The sequence below is a fragment of the Thermochaetoides thermophila genome (genome assembly GCF_000221225.1).
Source record: "Thermochaetoides thermophila DSM 1495 unplaced genomic scaffold scf7180000011816, whole genome shotgun sequence".
Taxonomy (NCBI): Eukaryota; Fungi; Ascomycota; class Sordariomycetes; order Sordariales; family Chaetomiaceae; genus Thermochaetoides; species Thermochaetoides thermophila.
The window spans coordinates 4,872,438-4,891,611 of record NW_006383032.1 but is presented as its reverse complement, the minus strand read 5'-3'; the positions used below and the strand labels follow the sequence as shown (position 1 = coordinate 4,891,611).

The 19,174-nt window shown below is 52.7% G+C and overlaps 6 protein-coding genes across 6 annotated transcripts; 2 read left to right on the top strand and 4 right to left on the bottom strand.

Moving 5' to 3' along the window:
• Positions 1–1,575: 1,575 nt before the first annotated feature.
• On the bottom strand, positions 1,576–5,056 carry CTHT_0034060 (cutinase transcription factor 1 alpha-like protein; the record flags this gene model as incomplete). The annotated part of the gene is made up of 5 exons (XM_006693779.1): positions 1,576–1,648; positions 1,709–4,099; positions 4,272–4,402; positions 4,520–4,561; positions 4,916–5,056. 5 exons carry the CDS (start codon positions 5,054–5,056, stop codon positions 1,576–1,578), a joined length of 2,778 nt encoding a protein of 925 aa, XP_006693842.1.
• A 3,253-nt stretch (positions 5,057–8,309) lies between these two features.
• CTHT_0034050 (uncharacterized protein) lies at positions 8,310–11,563 on the bottom strand (the record flags this gene model as incomplete). Its single annotated transcript, XM_006693778.1, has 5 exons — positions 8,310–9,151; positions 9,207–9,454; positions 9,512–9,539; positions 9,852–11,312; positions 11,386–11,563. The coding sequence occupies 5 exons, from the start codon at positions 11,561–11,563 to the stop codon at positions 8,310–8,312; spliced, it is 2,757 nt and encodes a 918-aa protein (XP_006693841.1).
• Positions 11,564–12,500: 937 nt separating this feature from the next.
• CTHT_0034040 (uncharacterized protein) lies at positions 12,501–13,909 on the top strand (the record flags this gene model as incomplete). The annotated part of the gene is made up of 4 exons (XM_006693777.1): positions 12,501–12,723; positions 12,773–12,840; positions 12,902–13,691; positions 13,746–13,909. 4 exons carry the CDS (start codon positions 12,501–12,503, stop codon positions 13,907–13,909), a joined length of 1,245 nt encoding a protein of 414 aa, XP_006693840.1.
• A 955-nt stretch (positions 13,910–14,864) lies between these two features.
• Positions 14,865–16,747, top strand: CTHT_0034030 (uncharacterized protein; the record flags this gene model as incomplete). The annotated part of the gene is made up of 4 exons (XM_006693776.1): positions 14,865–15,025; positions 15,107–16,338; positions 16,413–16,580; positions 16,641–16,747. The coding sequence occupies 4 exons, from the start codon at positions 14,865–14,867 to the stop codon at positions 16,745–16,747; spliced, it is 1,668 nt and encodes a 555-aa protein (XP_006693839.1).
• Positions 16,748–17,019: 272 nt separating this feature from the next.
• CTHT_0034020 (uncharacterized protein) lies at positions 17,020–17,982 on the bottom strand (the record flags this gene model as incomplete). The annotated part of the gene is made up of 1 exon (XM_006693775.1): positions 17,020–17,982. One exon carries the CDS (start codon positions 17,980–17,982, stop codon positions 17,020–17,022), a length of 963 nt encoding a protein of 320 aa, XP_006693838.1.
• An 85-nt stretch (positions 17,983–18,067) lies between these two features.
• On the bottom strand, positions 18,068–18,430 carry CTHT_0034010 (uncharacterized protein; the record flags this gene model as incomplete). Its single annotated transcript, XM_006693774.1, has 1 exon — positions 18,068–18,430. One exon carries the CDS (start codon positions 18,428–18,430, stop codon positions 18,068–18,070), a length of 363 nt encoding a protein of 120 aa, XP_006693837.1.
• Between the last annotated feature and the right edge of the window lie 744 nt (positions 18,431–19,174).

The window sequence follows — 19,174 nt, the reverse complement described above, 5'->3', positions numbered from 1 at the left end:
CCGCAAGGAGTTAGATGGTCAGAGTGAAGAGTAGGTGTTAGGTTGGGCAGTTGAGCAAGCAGTCGCGACCACGCGGTTCAAGATCAATGTGCAGAATAATGATGATGACAATGATGAGGTGAGCAGAGTCTCGGCGGTTAGGCGAGGTCCAGGACGGTTTCAAACAGGTCGCGCGCGTTAGGCGGGGTTCTAAGCTTGTCACTGCCGCCGGGGTTCCAAAGGCTACGGATTACAGTTTCGGGTTTACGTCAACCTGGAACCTCAGCCTTTCGGGACTTGAACCTGGGAAAAGGGACTAAGCCACCAGAGGATGCAACTTTGATCTAACTGCGTGTCCAGCCCAAGTGTGTTAGAGGAACCTAAAAGCGGGGAGCAAATAGATGCAAACAGCAGAACCCACGGTCTGAATACACGGGCAGTAATTCGTATGCGCATTTGTTATCGTCGGTAAAGGAACCGACCGCTGCTCAACTCAAAGTTGCCAAGCCGAGCTGCCTCTGCTTTCAGCGTCAGGTAAGAAGTGAGACTTCAAAGTCACCAATCAGGTTCCGATCGCCGATGCCCAGCAAGCAGTGGCTGGAGGAAGCAGTAAGGTCGAGCAAGCCACAGGCAGGCAGAGCACACCAACGGTAGCGCAGCTCATCGATGGCATGGAGGAAATCCCGCCACATCTCCGGGGAGAGCAGAGGAAGGTGGGGTGTTTCATTGTCCTTTCAAGCCTGGGGCAGCCTTCTGTGTGCCCCTCACCACCGCGTAAGGAAAGGCGGGGGCTGTCCCCATTGTGACGTAATTACATTTAGTTTCTTTCCTAAGCGGTGTAACTAACCCACCTACCTACCTACCTACTAAGATACCTAGGTATCTACCTAGACACCGTGCATCGCCTTGGACATAAATGATGACCCCACTTGTCCACGAGCATGTGGAATAGGGCTATTTGCATCCCTAGCAATACCTTAATTTCTTATTTTATATGTCATAAATGTATCTGGACCCCAAGGGCTGAAGAGTAGGCATGGATATACTTTTTGTCTTCGGAGTGTACCCAAACGCCTTCATTGGGCTTCTCAGGAGCTAGATACCTAGTTTTCCACTCGCACTGCTCTGTTTCATTCTCGTCTTCAAAGCTGTTTCCAGTGGCGCTCCTCACGGAGTCTACTAAGTCTTCTCCTCGTAGTCCCATCGCCTTTGTGTAGGTATGTTGTTGTCCAACTCGAAGAGAAGGGCGGCGATCTGGTAAGTCGCCAACAGCAACCATTACCCAAACAGAGTTGTGGCAACAGTCTGGACCTGTCAGAGAGCATCATACTAACTTTAAGGACTTAAGAGGAAACGCGGGAGAAAACGTATGTCATAAAAACCAGCTGGTGACTACTGATAGGGAGAGCACTAGATCCTTCAATATGACAGTACCCCGCACAATGATCAAGAGATGAGCGATAGCGATATTTTTAAGACCCTATTAGATACCATTACCAACACCTGACATACCTAACCAAAAGCAACCAACCCCTTTCCAACGCACACCCTTTCCTTCCTGATTAGGGCTCAGTTTATTCCTCCATGAATCGCATCTCAGCTTATCTGCAAGCCGTCCATAGGCATGGTAGGATTAGATGGGTCACCCTGTATTCCAAAGAATTGGAACCTAGAACCAGAGTTAGCAGTTGTCGCCTTTAGCTGAGCGAGAAGGGAGAAGAAAACATACCAGTCCTCTACGTTGAGCGTACTCGGCACTGGTTGCCCATGCGCCGAGCTTGTACTCCAGCTATCACTTGGGCTCTGCCCGTCCACCATTGTCGTATCATACCCACTGTGCCAGACATTGCCATTGCCTGAATTACCATTGCCACTGCCCTGCTGCTGTCCTTGCCCCTGGAACCCAAATGAGTTCTGCTGTTGCTGGCTGTCACCACTACCCTGCTGTCCCATCTGTCCCATCATATGCGCGTCTAGCCCTCCTTGATGAGGAGGTGGGGGTGAAAATTGACCAAAAAGCGGGAGATTAGCGTTCTCTGGAAACAGCTGGTCAGGCTGAAAGTTCTCCCACATGGACTGCGACAGGTTAGGCGAGTTTCTTGTGACAAGGTAGAGATCGGGAGGAGTCGCCGGAACAGAGAAAGATGGGTTAAAGGGGGTTGCAGGGCGGGTGTGAGGACGGGATGCGCTGCCTCCCATAAAGGCATCCCCTCCATTGCGTGTGTGAGGAGACACATTAGCTGGGGGCGGCATCGGGTTAGTTCCTGGCTCAGGCTTGGACGGCAGGCTTGGTGTCTGGGGGCGAGAACGTTCGTATGACTCCGGCGGTTGCGGGGTGGTGACAGTAAAGTCTAGAGACATCTCGTCAAATTTGCGCTTCTGGTCTTGTGCAAAACGCTGCTGCTGCTGCTGTTGTTGCTGTTGCTGCTGATGCTGATGCTGATGCTGATGCTCGAGTTGGGACATACTATGTTGCGACCTGCGGTGTCTCTTAACTGACGCTTTCTGAAGTCTTTCTTCGAGCACTTTGTTACCCAGGATTGCCTCGAAGAGCGTGTGAACCATCTTTCCAACCAGCCAAACCTTGGAGACATCTTTGAGCGCGGTCATGCAGGTCCGTATCCTATCTTGGGTAACTTGCTGAATTGTGGGAATGGGTGACCGCATTTGATATACGTGCATAATGAGAGCCGAGAATAAGCTATACACGACGAAAGCGGGACAGTACCGCAATTCGCCATGAGCAGACAGATTCTCGATGATCGACGTAATCATTGCGGCTGCTTGGAACGCAATATTCCGGGAGGGATAGACATGCTCCTCAGGGATTCGGTTCGAGTGAGTTGGGGGCATGTGGGCGCGGTGAAGCAAGCAGAGCGTCGTGTAGTAGTTGAGATGTAATAAAGCAGACCAGAAATGATGTCTCGGCATTTCCCAGTACACAATCTTGGGGCAGTGTTGTAGCCAGTCGGCCAGGGCCATATCGCTGTGCGTAAGGTCGATGGCATTCGTCCGACGCCCCTTATTCGCGACAGAATACTGCTGTGCGAGGACGATACCCATGATCTCACAGAGCTTAACGTACTGAAGGAAGAACTGCACGTGTACCGGATCTGGAGGATACTCTCCAGGCTCATCGCCATCTTCCTCGATGAAATCATCCTCCGTCAACATTTCCACGTCAGAGTCGTCCAGATTGATATGGCACGGCCGGCCCAGGGCAACCGCCACGGAGCGATCTCGTGTGAAGAGCGTCCACCAAATGCGCTTCCACAGTCTTTTGTCTGACTTGCTTAGCTGCGAACCCTCCACACTACGATGCATGCCGGAGCCCTGAGCGACGATTGTGGCGACCCGGGTCCAGTAGAAGACATTCTTGGTAACGTCCTCAGGGCCTTCCCAATACCAGCCCATGAGCAGCAGAGACTGCACAATCGTCACGCGATCATCTTCATAGTTGGCATCGTACAAGGCCTTGGCTCTCTTGTAGAAAGTAAGGGCCGCTGGTGCCGATGAGCCATTCGCGTCCATCAGCTGGGGATTTGTGCACACGCGCGAGCCGGCCAGCAACATTGCCTGGAGCAGCAACAATGATGGCGGGTTCTTGGGATCCCTATACCTGCGCATGAACTTGGTCTTGTTAATGACGGGGACGATTGGATGAACCCATTTGAAATAGGCGTCGATCAGCTCATCGCAGAGAGCTCGTGGTGGAAGCAAAAAAGCGCCTCTCTGATGAAGGATGTCAATCTCGATGCTGTCCAGCTCGGCTAACCGCGACTTCGTTCCTCTCATGCTCTCGGGCAGAGGGTAATGCACAACATCTGAGGAGCTTTGGCGGTCATGGACCAAAAGTGTGAGGTTGGAGGATTCGCCCAGGTAGGCAACCCTTCCTGCTTCCGTGATGGGTGCTCTCGTGAACTTGGGCTTCATGACAACGTCCATGTAATTTGCCAAAGTTGCGTTTTCAAATTCTTCCTTTTTTTGCTGTTCATGGGCCGTTTGGGCGCTTGAGGGGGTGCCCTCGTGGGTATGATACACAGCAGGAGGGCGCGTACCACTAGGGAACGCACCGGTGCCGGGAGGGCGAGGGGAGCGAGACTCAAGATCTCCTCGTTCGCTGCCATGGTGTTAGTGGGAAGATCGCAAGGACAGGAGTAAGACTGGGGTTGCATGATCGTGGGCTATATTAGTGAAAGAGGGGGCAGTTGTATGAGGATATGAAAGACGGGAGAGAGAGCATTCGGGAGGTAAGGGGAGAGGGGGGAAGGGGGGTATACGACGTGGTGTACCTGTCCGAATCCTTGGACAGCAGTACGGCGTTTTGGGCCTTCTTGCGCTTTGGCGTCGGAATGCGGCATTCGATTTGGAAAGCAACGCAATTTGTGCATGGGACACCCAAACTGGCGGCATCGCAGCGAACCTGCAACGGTTGGTGTGAGTATATGTGTGTCAAGATTCCAGAAGATCAACTAGGGATCGGTTGTAAGCGCGGGCACAGTCCACACAGCCTTTTCTGTGGATTCGACTGTGCGCTTACACGCGGACTGGGGAAAGCTCCTACTTTGCGGGCATGGCATGTCTAGACCGTGGAAACAATGTCTGGTTAGCTCACGGTATCACAGATACGGAATACGGACAGCTACCGGCATGGCGGATGAGCCGAGGCAAGATAGGCGAGACGGACGCGACACGGCCTTAAGAACCTCGGAGGGGTTCCATCCAACCCACCAAACCCCAACCGCGGAGACATCCAGCCAGCTGGGTATAATTTTGGGGCCGTTGTCGACTTACCTCGCATGCTCTTGAGGCTCGTTGTCTTTTTGTCCGGAGATCATCCCAGGTCAGCGAATCCTCCTGCTTGCTGCATCTCCCCGGCAACACCACAAGGCCGGGGATGGCGCCAATTGGCTGGTACCCACCTCCTGAAACTCACGTGGCCCGTGGTCGTCGTCGTAGTTGTGGTTGTCGATCCTGCCGACGGCGACGGACGCGTTGTCTGAGATTGCGCCGGCGAAGCCGACGACGACTGCTTCCGCGGGGCAGGATCGACGGTGGCCGCTGACTCGACTTCCATCTGGGCGGATTCGGACAGACAAGCGACGAGGGGACTCGGAGGTTGCTAGCTAGAAGGGCGTGCTGCGGCCTGCGGCTGCTTTTTCAGAAGGAAGCGGCGTTGGGAACAAAGTAGAACTGCGAATACGGATTATGTGCCGTTGCCGAGGATCAAGACGGATCGGGTCGAAGCGGGCTGCTCTGGGCAGGTCGTCCCAACCACCGAGCTTCCCGGCCCTCTTCTTCTAACTAGAACCAAGCAAATAACTGCTCGTCCCGGGCTCCGTTGTGCTGATAGGCGGGCTCGAGATGGACAGGCAGCTGTGATGCTGTTAATGCTCACTGTGGGCAGATTGTAGAACTGTGCGGACAGTCGAGACGAGCTAAAGAAGCGTAATCATGGGATGCCAGATGGGAGTTGTAAGGATAGTGCGGGCACTGCGGAAGAATTAGAGCACGCCGGGCCGTTGGGGTCTTTTTTTCGTCTCAACTCGAGGTCTGGGAGTCTGCTGGAGGCCTGGCCGTGAACTCGGTGCGGGCTGCGGAGGGGGAAGAGAAAGCGACGGTCGGGTCGGGGTCGGCTGTTCCACCGGGGCACGCGAGAACGGTTTCATACAGTAGCGCGAGTCGGTGGATTGACAGGACATCGGCCTCGAGTCCTTGTTGACTCTCTTGAGGGGGTGCCCACCAGGCGGCAATCTCTAAGCTGCGCAACCCCAGATTTGGCTGGTGTTTACGGGGCAACTCTGGGCCTCTTTGGGTCTCTCTCTGTCAGTCTAGCGCAGCGAACAGCGCGCGCTCGGCTCAGGTTCAAAGATCCGTTCAAACGCTTATTTTCTTGGCCCGAGCCCCATATCGCTGAGGTCAGGAGGACGAACTGCAGCTAGACGCTTAGCCCAGACCAATTGAGGGTACACCAGGAAAGTGTCGGCTGATCCTCGAAAGCACTGCTCTTCTAGTCATTTGCGCCGTGTGACGCGAGGAAATTCTGCATTCCATAGATAGGGACGACAGGGACGGGCGAATACGCGACAGGGTCAAAAATTACAAGGGGCGTAACGATGACCCGGTACGGCAGCGAACGCCCGTGGCACGGGGCACAGTCGCACATTGCATGGCGTGGCGAGCGTGACCCCGCAGACATGTGAAGCCCACCTTTGCCAGTGCCAGATCCCCGCACTGCGCCCGCCTTCAGCTGGCGTGGCCTGGCACGGCTGGTCGTGGAGTGCTGGCGTGTGGCTACGCTGGCAGCTGTGGGGAATAACGCACCAGCCAGTCGGTGGGCTAGCGGTGGAGCTGCGCCAACCGAGATTTCTCGGCGGGAGGAGCCACCACCCGATGAGGAAGCTGCGGCCGACACCACGAATCCGGGGAATGCTTGGCTGCCCAAGATTCGTACGGGACTGTATGTTTGGCAACTGCCAAGGTCCTTGTTTTTGGCAGCCAGCAGGCCAATCCTCATCACCGAGCAGTAGGCTGGGTCAGCCCTGGATGCTGACAGGGTACGGAGAACGTCTACCTAGCAGGCTAGCAAACCGCCACCTCGAAGTTGGCATCACGCAAATACCTTAATACCTACCCCGTACTTGTAGAATGAGATGAGATGCCCCAGGAACCCACAGCGCGAACGATCGATGCGAGTCTTTTCTCTGCATCTTAGTTTGACTCCTGACTTAGCACCTGGTGCCATGTCATTCGTGCTTGTTTCTAACCGTGCAGCACAGTCTCTGACCGCTTATTTGATAGGTATCTCATAGATCTTAGGTAGGTCAGACAGTGTGGTAATCCGTAGGTAAGGTAGGTATGTCGTAGTATGCTGGGGGATTCATCATTCAGGACGCCCTTGGTGTCGATAAAGTCAATCATGATGCTTCCAGTCGTGTGCAGGTGCAACCATGTAGGTGTGGCCGATGATGGCTCATGCATCTCCTTTTTCCCGTTTGCTTTTTTCAGCAACTAATAGCTGCACCAGAAGGCCGTACACAATCTACCCTCTTCCGCATATGGATTGCGGAATGGGTAATTCTTGCGGCCAGCAAGCATGTGAGCATCAATCAAATCTGTCAACCCTCGAAAGCTGCCCGTGACAGATCGAACTAGTTTAGGTTCTTCCAGCGGCCATTGGCAGACCAAGCAAAAGACCTACCCTAAGTCAGCCATGGGTATCTGTTCCTGATATCCTAGTGCGTGGAAAGCAATGTCTACAGTAGCGTGCCATGGACATACGTTTAGCATGCCCATGACCCCATGCGGAAAATCGATATTTTGGGTTCACCAAGGTGAGTAAATTAGGAAGTCGGCCCGCGAGGGAAGTCAGTCTCATCTTGACCTACTATCCCACGGGTTGGTTGCATGGTACCATCCTGTCAGCTGTCCATAGATCGGTAGGCAAGTATGGGTGCTGCTCATGCATTCATACACCATGCCTGGTAGGTAGTTCAGCATTCCGTGCTTCTCTGTCCATCGGCCGGTCGCCTGTTCATCGGAGATTAAGATCCAACGCCATGTTCCCTAATTCTCCAGATTGTTAACCGGTCATGGCCTCAGAAACTGGAATTAAATAATTTTCGAAATAATTAAATCACCGTTGGCATGTAGATCATGCCATAGTTCGAAGCAGTCAAGGCCATTCAAAACAATACAAGTCGATGTGCTCTCAAATGCTGACTAGGCGATTTTTTGCCCTCCCACCTAAGGTAGCTGTAGACAACACAAGGCTGACGTCGTAACACGACAATCACATGTGAAGAAACCTACTGTATTTTGCCTCTCTGCAAGAAAAAATACAGCCCCGGTCTGGGGTGAGGGTGGGGAGCGCGGGGGTGGCAGAGCACTTGGGCACCTAGAAAAAGGATGAGTAGGGAGCTGGACTAACTGCCCCGATTTCTCTGGGGGATGTCACCTCAAACTGATCGGAAACTTGCCGAGACGGAAGCTAGGCATGTAGACTCCTTTATGCTGTCATCGCTAAAAACCCAGGATGCCACGCCTACAGAATCTGGCGGTAGACCAAGCTGAGCATGTGATTGACGGTTCCCAGGTAGACGTCCTCGTCTCCAAGCTAAATGCCGCAAAGGAGCTCAATTGTTCACTTCTACATAGGCCAATGTAGGATTCTGTAGGATCATGTAACAGACTCCACTCATCATGAAAACAGTCCTGGTGCTATGTCATTTCTCTTTTTGATCAACCTGCCAACTCTCCTCCCCCGTATAAGTTATGTTCAGAGCAATTATTACAAATCTATTCATAGTTATATGTACATCATCATCTTCTCACTTACCTCCAACACCTCCGTTACCTTTAACGTCATCCACGAATACATCAGGAGGAGAATGCTCAGCTGCCCCGTTTGGGGCAGCCTTGATCGCATCCTCTCCAACATCAACACCAGAAATGAAGACCGCGCTAACGCCCTCCAGCATCGAGACAAAAATGCCCAACCCACTGGCAATGACAAAGTGGCTAATCGTTGATCCGATCTCGAGCCATGACCCTTCGTCTTTGACAACCCAGAAGAAGTACAACGTCAAAATATCGCTGACTGCCATGACCAACATAAAGAGTGCCGAAGGTGCCACGCCGAGACGCTTGTTCAGGATGCCCAGGTTGGCCGAGATGAGCGCGAAGGGAATCAGTAGCTTAAGGATGAGCATAGCTCCTTGTGACCAGGGATCAAAGATGGGAATCAGCCGCGAAACCGACTCCAAGCTAAAGGCCGAGACTGAGGCGATGTTGCCTGTGCTGAAGAAAGCTGACTGCAGCAAGACAAAGAAGAAGAGTGCCACACGTGCGTCGTTCAGAGTGAGTGGGCGGAAAGACTTGCTAATGTGCTTTGTGGACTCAAGATGTTTATGGGATGTCACCTTCATCACACCGTTCGCTGGTCCTGGTCCTGATGCTGTTGAAGCCTGAGATGAGACGAATATGTAGACGGCATGCTCGAGTCGCACCCAGCTGACAAGGATAGCCGAGAAGGAGAGATAAAAGAGCCCTTCGTATGAGATAGTAAGGATGACAAAGGTGGGTGCGCAAGTCAGAAAGAGGACCAAAATCCTGTGCATATAGTGGTTGTTGGGATGCACACGGTAGGCAAGCGGCATCAAAAACGACAAACCTGTAGCAGCGTTGTTAGTTCTCACAAGGCTTCATTCGCGCCACTCAACACTTACCCAAAACGGCCCAGCCCACGATTTGGTTGCCACGGGGAAGACCCTGTTTAGCCTGCAGGGATAGGGCACTGGACCGGGTAACAATCGTGGCAAGAAGAATTAAGCCTGTTTGTATGCCTACAAGTGTCCGCGCATAAAGGTTCTTCAGCGTGGAGGGCTTTGCGGACCAAGTGAAATCAGCCAACACGAAGTCCTCTAGGAGAAGATAGAGCACGCCAGCAAGGACCATGAGAGACCCCCCAATGACGCTGTAGGCCAATTCAATTAGCGAGAGCTATACATGACAAATAGGTGGATTTGCTCACATCAAGTTGATATTTTCAGTCTTGTTCGCTGGGAGAAGAGTAAAGGTACTCATAGCAAGGCATGACAGGAACCATGTCATTGACAAGGCAACATGTTGCTGTAAGAATGATATGCCGTATGACAGGGGCCAGAAAGACGCAAGGACGAAGAGAACCGTTAAGATCTCGCGATGGATATAGCCCAGAGCCTGCTAGCCGTTAGCTCTGATTGGGTAGTGGATGGGTAAATTGCTGTTGCAGCTTACTAGAGACACAATGACGCAAACATAAATAATGGAGTTGAATATAAGGGAGGCGGCCTTGCTGCTTGACTGAACTTGGCCGAATAACTGCCTGCGACCTTCCGCCAGACTATTCCTCCGCGCATACACCTCTTCCCAGAAGAAGACAGGAAAGAAGGCATAGGCGTAGTAGGTCAGTGGCGATTTAGAGATCACAAATGATGCATACAGCGCAGCCAGAGTAGACGAAGCAGCGACAACTCCTGACATTGTCCTTGAGGGCTGGAGGTGCCCATGTAAGACATGCAGGTCAATGACCGTGGTCAACGCGTATGCGATCCAGCCAAGGTAGCCGATCGTAATTAGGGCACGCAGGAAAAGCCAGTCGTACGTCTGCAGATACCGCAGGCCGCCGAGGCCGATCTTCATCAGAGCGGCTGATTCTTCGATAGCCTCCTCATAACTGCCAGCTTCGATAAGCTTGCGAATAGCAGCAACTCGGCTTGCAGAATCCTGACCCTCATGACTGAGGGGAGAGTATGGCCGATACCGCAATTCGGAGGCTTTCTTCTTTTCCTCCTTGACACGATACTGTTCGAGGATGCTTTGTGCATTGACAAGGGCCGCCTCAGCTTTGCCCTTGAGGTCGGCAGCAATGTAGGAGAGAGGCAGCTCGCCCACTGAGTTTGCGGGGAACTCAACACCAATCAAATATGCCATGAGCGCGGCAATGTCGGCCTGGGCGACGTCGTGTCTCCGAACGTGGTTAAGGTCCCAGTCAGCTGAGTATTCGTCGTGGCCTGGTGCGACTTCTCCGGGATATAGCTCTGGCTTGGCCACTCCTGAGCCCCAGGCGATAAGGGGTGTTCGAGTGTTGTCAGGATGACCATCACCGTGGCTTCCCCAATCACTCATGCCGTGGTCGGCAGTGAAAATAAAAGCGGTCCGATCATCTTTGTAAAAGTCGTTGATAACAGCCACGACCTCCTCGACTCCCTTATCCACAATCTTCAAGTTGTGGAGGTACTCCTTGGAGTATGGCCGGTGGAAGTGCCCGGTTGTGTCCAGACCGAGTAGATGAAGGAAGAAGACAATCTTGTCTTGCCGGAGCATGTCGTTGAGTGTCTTATTCTTGCGTGCCTCGGCAAAGAACTCCTTGACGTGGTCAAAAACCCAGATATCCAACGCAGTGGCATCAGACGAAAAGTCCTCCATCTCGGCGCCGTAGGCATAGGCATCCACTCTCCCAGGGACTGCACCGTATTGGAACATGGGCAGAATATCAGGACTGCCCCAACTCCACGTGTGTCGACTGCGGTTGAAGACACTATCAAAGTTCACTGGGTTCATCTTCCACCCGGTCGTTACCGCAGACACATCTTCGTAGAGGCCGGCAATGATGGCTACGTGGCCGGGTCGAGACTCAGTTGGCACGCGCGTGTGGGAGACACCGAAAGTTCCTTCTTCTAATATCTTAGACCGGAGAAAGGGCGCGAGCGACCGAGGGATGAGGTCCTTATCGGATTTGGGGTAGGGCTCGGGATGCAGTTGGAATGCCTTGTCGGCACGCAATCCATCTCCTGGGCAAATGGGATAGAAGGTCAGCATTCAAATCTCCTGGTGATGCGAAGAGAGACGTTGAAAAGAACTTACCGACAAAGAGGACCAGACGATCTGCGGGCGCGGGAGTCGAGGCCGGCCTGTCCACCTGGAACAGGCGCATGCCCGACACAATCGGGCTAACAAAGTAGATATCGAAGATGGAATATATATACACAAAATGGAAAATGACGGCAATTGCCATGAAGCGGAAGCGCTTGGACGAAGCCATGGCGACTAGGTCGCGTAGGGAGCCGTGATACCCAGGGACCGGATGCGGCGGCGGCTACGACTTCGTGGATTCGATTCCACTGGGGCAGCCTGTTACCTGAAAGAGGAAGACAGCGGCTGTTTGGCGGCACGAGGACTTAGGGTCAGGTTTGTTGCTTAATATAACGAAAGAGCAGGTCCAAAGACCATCATGGCGTTGTCTTGGAATGAGTGGAAGTGGCTGTGGACAATACGCCCCTCGAGGGTAGCTTTGGGAATGAGAACATTGGAGTGGACAAGTTAAAGTTCGCGATCTGGCGCGCCTAGGTTGCCGTAGATCGTTACGGTTAGGAGGTGCTTGGCTTGTAATGTGTGGGAAAAATTGCACTCTCGGACGTGTATCATACCGTAATTACTGCCACCGAGCCCACGTGGATGGGGCAACTAAAGCCCTTTTTCCACCTTACGGGGCTGCCAAGTTTCAGGGTGAGTGTGGCAGACAGGGGGTTTCTGTCCAGCCACATGCCTGAGATCTCTCGCTCAGGCAATCCGATTGGTGAGTGAAAACGTGACTTCGCGTGAACTTTGAGGGCGCGGAAACCGCGTTTTCCCACTTCACAGGCAGCGTCACACTGTGGCAGTCTCTTCCAGCTGCCGACTTTGATGTAGAAGTAGTCCACAGCGCCATCGTATCAACATCGTGAACTGCAATGGATTGCTACACCAAATATCTAGCAGAAAATGTCCTCTCAGAGGACAAAGTGGTATGTACCTACCAGCTCCTAATTGCCATTACTTCCGATTCCGTAGCGGTGGCTGATGAAATCACGACCTGCTTAGGTCACTTATCGGTATCTCAGTCGAGCCCTCAGAGTCCATGTGAACACAGCAAAGCAGTATGTCTATTACTTTAGTCTCCAGTCTCTCTCTATTGCCAAGTCTGACACACCACATTCAGGATGCTCTTTGAATTTCACAGGAGCCAGAACGCGAAGTGCCCCAACACTGTGCATGCCACCTACCTGGTGTACGGGAGAAAGAAGGCCGATGCCGAACAGCCATCAGCCCTAAAGAATGGTGATGGTGACATTGAAATGACTAGCTCCCCACCGGAAGCCGAATCTATTTCTGAAGCTGTCCCTGCGTACAGCCTCTCCTTGATTCCTGAGGACCGTCTTAGTGGTCAGTCTTTAGCTCCGCATTTCTAAGGGCTTAGCTAACTGTTCCTCAGATGCCCTCGCGGACTATGACGAGGTTTTTTCTATTCATGTGTATAGCATTGGTCCCCATCCAAATAAGGTACAATTCTCAACCTTGTGGTATTGTCCTAACGGTACCAAACTAACCTGTCATACTTAAGGACGTGGCATTACTTGCTGATGCAGCTAATGCAACACTTAACTTGGAGAGTAAAGGAGATGTTACCCAGCTCAGAGCCATCATCAACCCCCGAGCACGCCGCAGAGAACAGCAAGGCGCTGGGCTTAGAGCTGCTGCCGCTGCCGCGACTGTGAAGTCGCAGGCGAAATCGATCTTTCCCAAGCCACCAACTGCCCCAAGCACTTCCCAAGTCAAAGAAGCGCCGAAGGCTAGCCAAACCGTTGAAGAGACGGCTGAGAAGGCAACTTTATCAGCTCCAGCTAAGAAGGGCTCCTCGGCCCCCAAGAGCGCTGCAAGCTCCGGTGGTATCATGCAGGCGTTTTCCAAGGCGGCAGCGGTATCGAAAGCGAAGAAACAGACACCCGCATTGAGGTCTGCTACACCAGCTAGTGTGGAGGAATCGATCCCGCAGCCGCTGTCTGACGATGGAGAGGATGATGAGGACATGCCCCAGCCGAAGCCAAGCCGATCCTCCGCAATGAAAACAAAGAAGCAAAGAGAGGAAGAACTGCGGCGGATGATGGAATCGGATGATGAGGAAGAGAAGAAGAAGAAGAAGGAGGAGGAGGAGGAGGAGGAGGAGGAGGAGGAGGAGTCTGAACATGAGCAACTTCCTGCAGAGGAAGAACCCATGGCGGAGGAACCAAAAGCCCCAGAGCCAGTCAAAGAGGAACCAGCTGAGATCATTACTGCAACTACCAATGGCCGGCGACGTGGTAAGAGGAAGGTTTTGCGGAAGAAGCAGATAATGGATGAGCAGGGCTATCTAGGTAAATTCCTCCGATGGCACCATGTGAGAATAGCGGACTAACTTACCATCAAAGTTACGGTGACGGAACCTGCCTGGGAATCTTTCTCAGAGGATGAACCGCCTCCGCCCTCGAAGCCCAAGGCGACGAGCTTGGCGCCCGCTACACAGGCGACCAAGCCAAAGAAAGGAGGAAAAGGGGGGCAGGGAAGCATTATGTCTTGGTTTGCCAAAAAATGACTGAGGTTTGAGTCGGCCATTATAATTTCTTATAAGAACATGTAAGATACCACAGATTTGATTATTGAAAGCCCGAGATATGTGGTTTGCTCTTTGGTTGATGTTACAGTCAACGACCGACGTACGGGATCATGTATGGCAAGAAAGGCGCCTGGGCTGAAGTTTGAACAGTTCCTTCGCTACTTCGACAGCATGACCGGTGACATTTACAACGGGTGTAGCAAGCTTTATGTCGATTTCGACGATCATTGTACACAAGCATCTGGCAGCAAACAACTTACTGTGGGAGCATTAACTTTGGATTCAAGAGCATGGCTGGCTACTGTGTAACTACCTGAGGTAGATAGTGTACCTACACAATAGGTATGCGCCGCCATCTGACGGCGGCTGTCAGGGGGAACCTTCGTCTGGATGGCCCACAGCATTGTCAAGATGGCGTAGACAGGACCACCTAGCCCCACTTCTTGCAGTGGAGTGGCTCTGGGCTGGTGCGACCCGTGGGACATCCGCCAAGACTGGGGAAAACAATGGCTTTATTTCAGATGCAACGTCAAAAAGGTCCTGATATCTGTCGTGAGCCCGTGACCTGGGATCGGCCACCTTGACCTTCAAGCCCTCCTTTGGTCTCTATTTAGCCAGCTTACCAGCTGGCAGTGTTCTTGTGAAAGCAAAGCTTTCACTTTTCAGAACGTTCGTACTCTAACATGCTTCTTTGCCGTCTTCCGTCTGCATAGCCTCTTGCCGAGCTAAATTGCTGAAATGGACCAGAAGCGGCAGTGTTGCTAAATCTGCGGCGAAATCTTAATCCTCGACAGCCGAACTTGACATTAATCGTTCGTACACAAGCAAATACAATCAGCTCATTAATCTTTCCCCTCTCCGCCTTTGTCTCTGGCTGTTTGGTATTACCCAATTTCTCCCCCCCTAGGGCCCAACCTGATAGCGCAATTCAACAATGGGCCGCTTGTCATGGTCTTCGATGCTTCTGGCGCTGCTCGCGCCATCATCCTGGCCAGCAGCCGCTTCTCCAGGACAGGCCGGCAACCAAGAACCGTTGTCGCATAAGTTTGACAAGACATCCTGCCCTGACTACACCTATTATGCCGCTTATCCTCAGTAAGTGAAAGCGGAAATGAGGCGGCTTATCTGCTGCTCATCTTGTCTTGGTAAACGTGTCTAACTGACGGCTGCACAAAGTCCACCCTTGAGCAATGGCCCGCTCCAGCTGCCATTCCAGAGGCCTGACTCCCGGTGCCGGACCTTTCACTCTGACGCCATTGAAAAGGTTATCACGGACGTCACCTCTCGGATGAAGGATCCTGACCTTGCCCGACTGTTTGAAAATGCCTTCCCGTCCACTACCGACACAACAGTCAGGTTCCATACCGACGGCAAGGACGAGAAGATCAAGCAAAAGTTGCGCAGGCGTAGGGAAGAAGACGCCTGGCTAGATGAGGGTGAATGGGAAGGGCCCCAATCTTTCATCATCACAGGCGACATCCTTGCTGAATGGCTACGGGACAGCACCAACCAGCTCAAGCCGTACCAGCCCCTTGCAAATAAGGACCCGGCAATTTTTAACTTAATCCTGGGTGCCATCAACACGCAGAGCGAGTATGTCATTCAGGCTCCCTACTGCAACGCCTTCCAGCCACCGCCCATCTCAGGCCTGCCCATCAGCCCCAACGGACAGGATGATAACGTGCACCCTTACTTCGACCCGAACGCTGTCTTTGAGTGCAAGTACGAGCTCGACTCTCTTGCCCACTTTCTTGCCCTCGGCAATGAGTTTCACAAGCACACAGGCAGTACGGAGTTTGTCAACAAGCGGTGGCGTAAGGCACTGGCGCGGCTGGTCGAGGTGCTTGAGGCGCAAAGCAAGGGAACTTTTGACCCGGAAACGGGAGCTTTTCAGCAGAACGAGTACACTTTTCAGCGGCACACGACCACGGGAACCGAGACACTCAACCTCCATGGCATCGGTAACCCGCTTAACAACGGCACGGGCCTGGTGCGCTCGGCCTTCCGCCCTAGTGACGACGCAACCATTTTTGGTTTCTTCATTCCAGCAAACGCGCAGATGGCCGTCGAGCTTAAGCGCACGGCTGCCATCCTCCACTCCTTGGGGACCCCTGCTGATACCAAGCTCGCCGATATCCTATCAGACTGGAGCAGACGTATCGAGCAGGGTATTTGGGAGCATGGAGTTGTCAACCATAAGAAGTATGGCAAAGTATTTGCCTTTGAGGTGGATGGTTATGGCAGCTCCCTGCTCATGGATGACGCCAACTACCCAAGCTTGCTGGCGCTACCGCTTATGGGGTTCGTGGATAGGAACGACGAGACTTATCAAAACACACGACGAATGATTCTTGAGAAAGAGGGAAACCCGTACTACTTGAAGGGAAAGGAATTCCGTGGCATTGGAGGTGGGTCTTCTGAGCTTCTTCTCAAATAAGACTTGTGCTTGCAGGCGTCATCTTTTCGACTAACCTCGCTCTAGGCCCGCACGTTGGCCTTCAAAATGCTTGGCCTATGAGTCTGCTAGTGCAGGCTCAAACATCAGATGATGACGAAGAAATCCTCGAGTGCCTCAAGTTGGTGCTCCACTCAAGCAAGCTGGGACTTATCCACGAGAGTATTGATGTGAACTACTCTTGGTCGTATACTCGTACGTTTTCACCCCGTTACCTTGTCCCATCCTGATGCATCATACTCTGACACTTGGCAGGGAGTTGGTTTGCTTGGGCAAATGGGGTGTTCGCCGACACGATTTTAGATTTGGCACGGAGGAAACCGCATCTGATTTTCGAGAAATCTGAGCCATACAGCATCTAGGCAATACGCTTGGAGTGCTATTCGGGTATTACTTTAGTCAGTGATTGGCTGGCTGGCTCGCTTTGTTTTTTGTCTCTTGGGTTACATGATAATGAATATACTTGATCACCCGTTCCCTTTACTTTTGGATGACAAAAGGTTAAGTACAAACCTCAATATTTCGACAGTATGCTAATATATTGGGGTTTTTGCGCGTTTCGCTAAACTTGTACAGACCCATGAGAACACTTAAGTCTTCCTGCCATTCACCAAACAAGATTCCGAAACCCCGATTATATGAAATTGTCGGGTTGGATTATCGCATGCCCCTTGGCTCTGGGATTTGCCTCAACGGTAACCTTTCTTTTACCCTTCTTATCCATTCCGACCTCAGCTTTCTCGGTATTCTCCTCCCGACCCTTTCGGGGTACCACCGTTTCTTCCTCCGAGTCTGGCTCCGGTAGCGGCCAACCGCGCTGCTTCTTCGGCCCAGGAGTGGGTCTTGAAACAGGTACATTGTCATGAATTATTGTCGTCTGGGGCTTGAGAATCGTTCTCTGGATCCTCGGGAAAGGCTCGTCTATTGACGACCCGACCGGCGCTAGTTGGACGTTTGGCGCGACATGTTCATTCGGCACCGTGACCGGCTCATACCACCGCGGATCCCCACACGGCCGTTGCTTCCACCATGGGTTTTTGTCCTCAAGTGTTTTGTTGCGGTAAATCAACAGATCGGGACCGTTGAGTTCGGCGATTGGGCGAAAGCGCTGTTCCTTGGCAAGCGAAAATGCGCTGGGCTCTTGCAAAGCAATGCTCTCGTGAATATTGCGACGAGGTCGGTACGGTCTACTGGCAGGTTTGTAATAGCTGTCTGTGGTGGTATGCGTATCAACGGACGCATCTCCAGCCGACCAGCTGGCGTTCATGTCGTGCGCGACGGTTGGAGTCGCAATGGGAATCTCGGAGGTTCCTGGAGGAGGAACCGGGGAGTTCAAGCTGTCACGGACGGATCGGCGCAGGGCGGCCATGTCCCGAGCGCGTTTCACATAGCGTCGGATGAGGAGTATGGCACCGAAGAGGATTGCTATGCCCACGGCACAAGCGACAGTGATGCCAGCAATGGCACCGGGGCTAAGGCTTTCTTTTTGAGAAGAGACAGAGTATTGCATAGCGAAAACTTTATCGGTAACGGTTACGGTCGGCTTGGTTGTGCTGGTCTCGGCGGCTTGGGCGAGGGTTGCGGTAACGGGCACCATATTGATGTTGATGGTGGCCGAACAGGCACAGGGAGTCACGCCGCCGATGGTGGTTGTCCATGGGGTGTATGAACTGGAACCCGGGTTAGTCGGCACTTCTCTCCCTAACGACGAGAAGGGTAAGCGAGACCTGCCTCGGGCAGCAGTGGCCGTGAACCTTGTGGTAGTCCGAGGGACAATGTTCCATGAAAGCGTCTCTGCTGTTCAGCGGCTCAGGGAAACATGGGCGGGAGGTGATGCTAGGGGCGACGCCGCGCGTCTGGAACGGACAGCACTCTTCCCTGCCGCTAATACAACCGACAAAAGCGGCGTAGTAGGCAGTTGGGCCATCGTCGATGAGGGTAAACTCGGGCGTAGCGCAGGCTCCAAATAGCAGAGGGCCTTTGTTCCATTGCTGGGACTGGGGGCCAGCCCCAGAGGGTGAGGAAGTAATGTTGTTGGCAGGCATTTCTTCTTTCTTTTCTCATCCGCGATGGTAGATGAGGGAGGAAAGTTTTGAACGGCTCTACGGGGTGGAAGAAAAGCTCATTGTGAGCTTCAAATCACCCCGGTCTGGGCACATGCTAATCATCATGATGGCAAGGAGAGACTGCATCATCCGGAAAGTTAAAGGACGCCCCTCGCTTCTCGGGTCCTGGCGGACTGAAAAAATAGCCCGATTCTGATTTGAGGTGACAAAGGTTTACGGCACAGGTTTCCAAAAAAAATAAGATCACGGCGCACGATGCTGGTAGCGTAAGGAGATGGAGGTAAAAACACCATCACACATGTGACTGACGTGACGTGTTTACGTCGCGTCTTGGACATGTCACGGACGTTCTAAAACACAAAATGGATTGCGCTTGGGGAGGGCTGATCTACATGGTATCTGATAGCATATGAACTTTCCCAAACTCCTAAGTCCTGAGTCTTCTTAGAGTCCCCGTCTCTCAGTGCCCCTAACACTTAAGTCGTTCTGAGTCTGATGGCTTGGCTGCCCTAATATCTTAAGTAGCAACTCCTCTAAATCGCCCCACCAACCTACCTACTGCAAATCCACCCTCTAGAGTGAGGTGATACCTCTTGTTTTGTAAGTTATAGGCGAGACTGAAGTTAGGTCCGAAATCAGAGGCAGGATCGCCCTCCGGCCCGTGACGGCAGATCGCTGCGCCAAGACACCCAGGGCAGGGCAGACTGCAGATAGTGGGGCCCG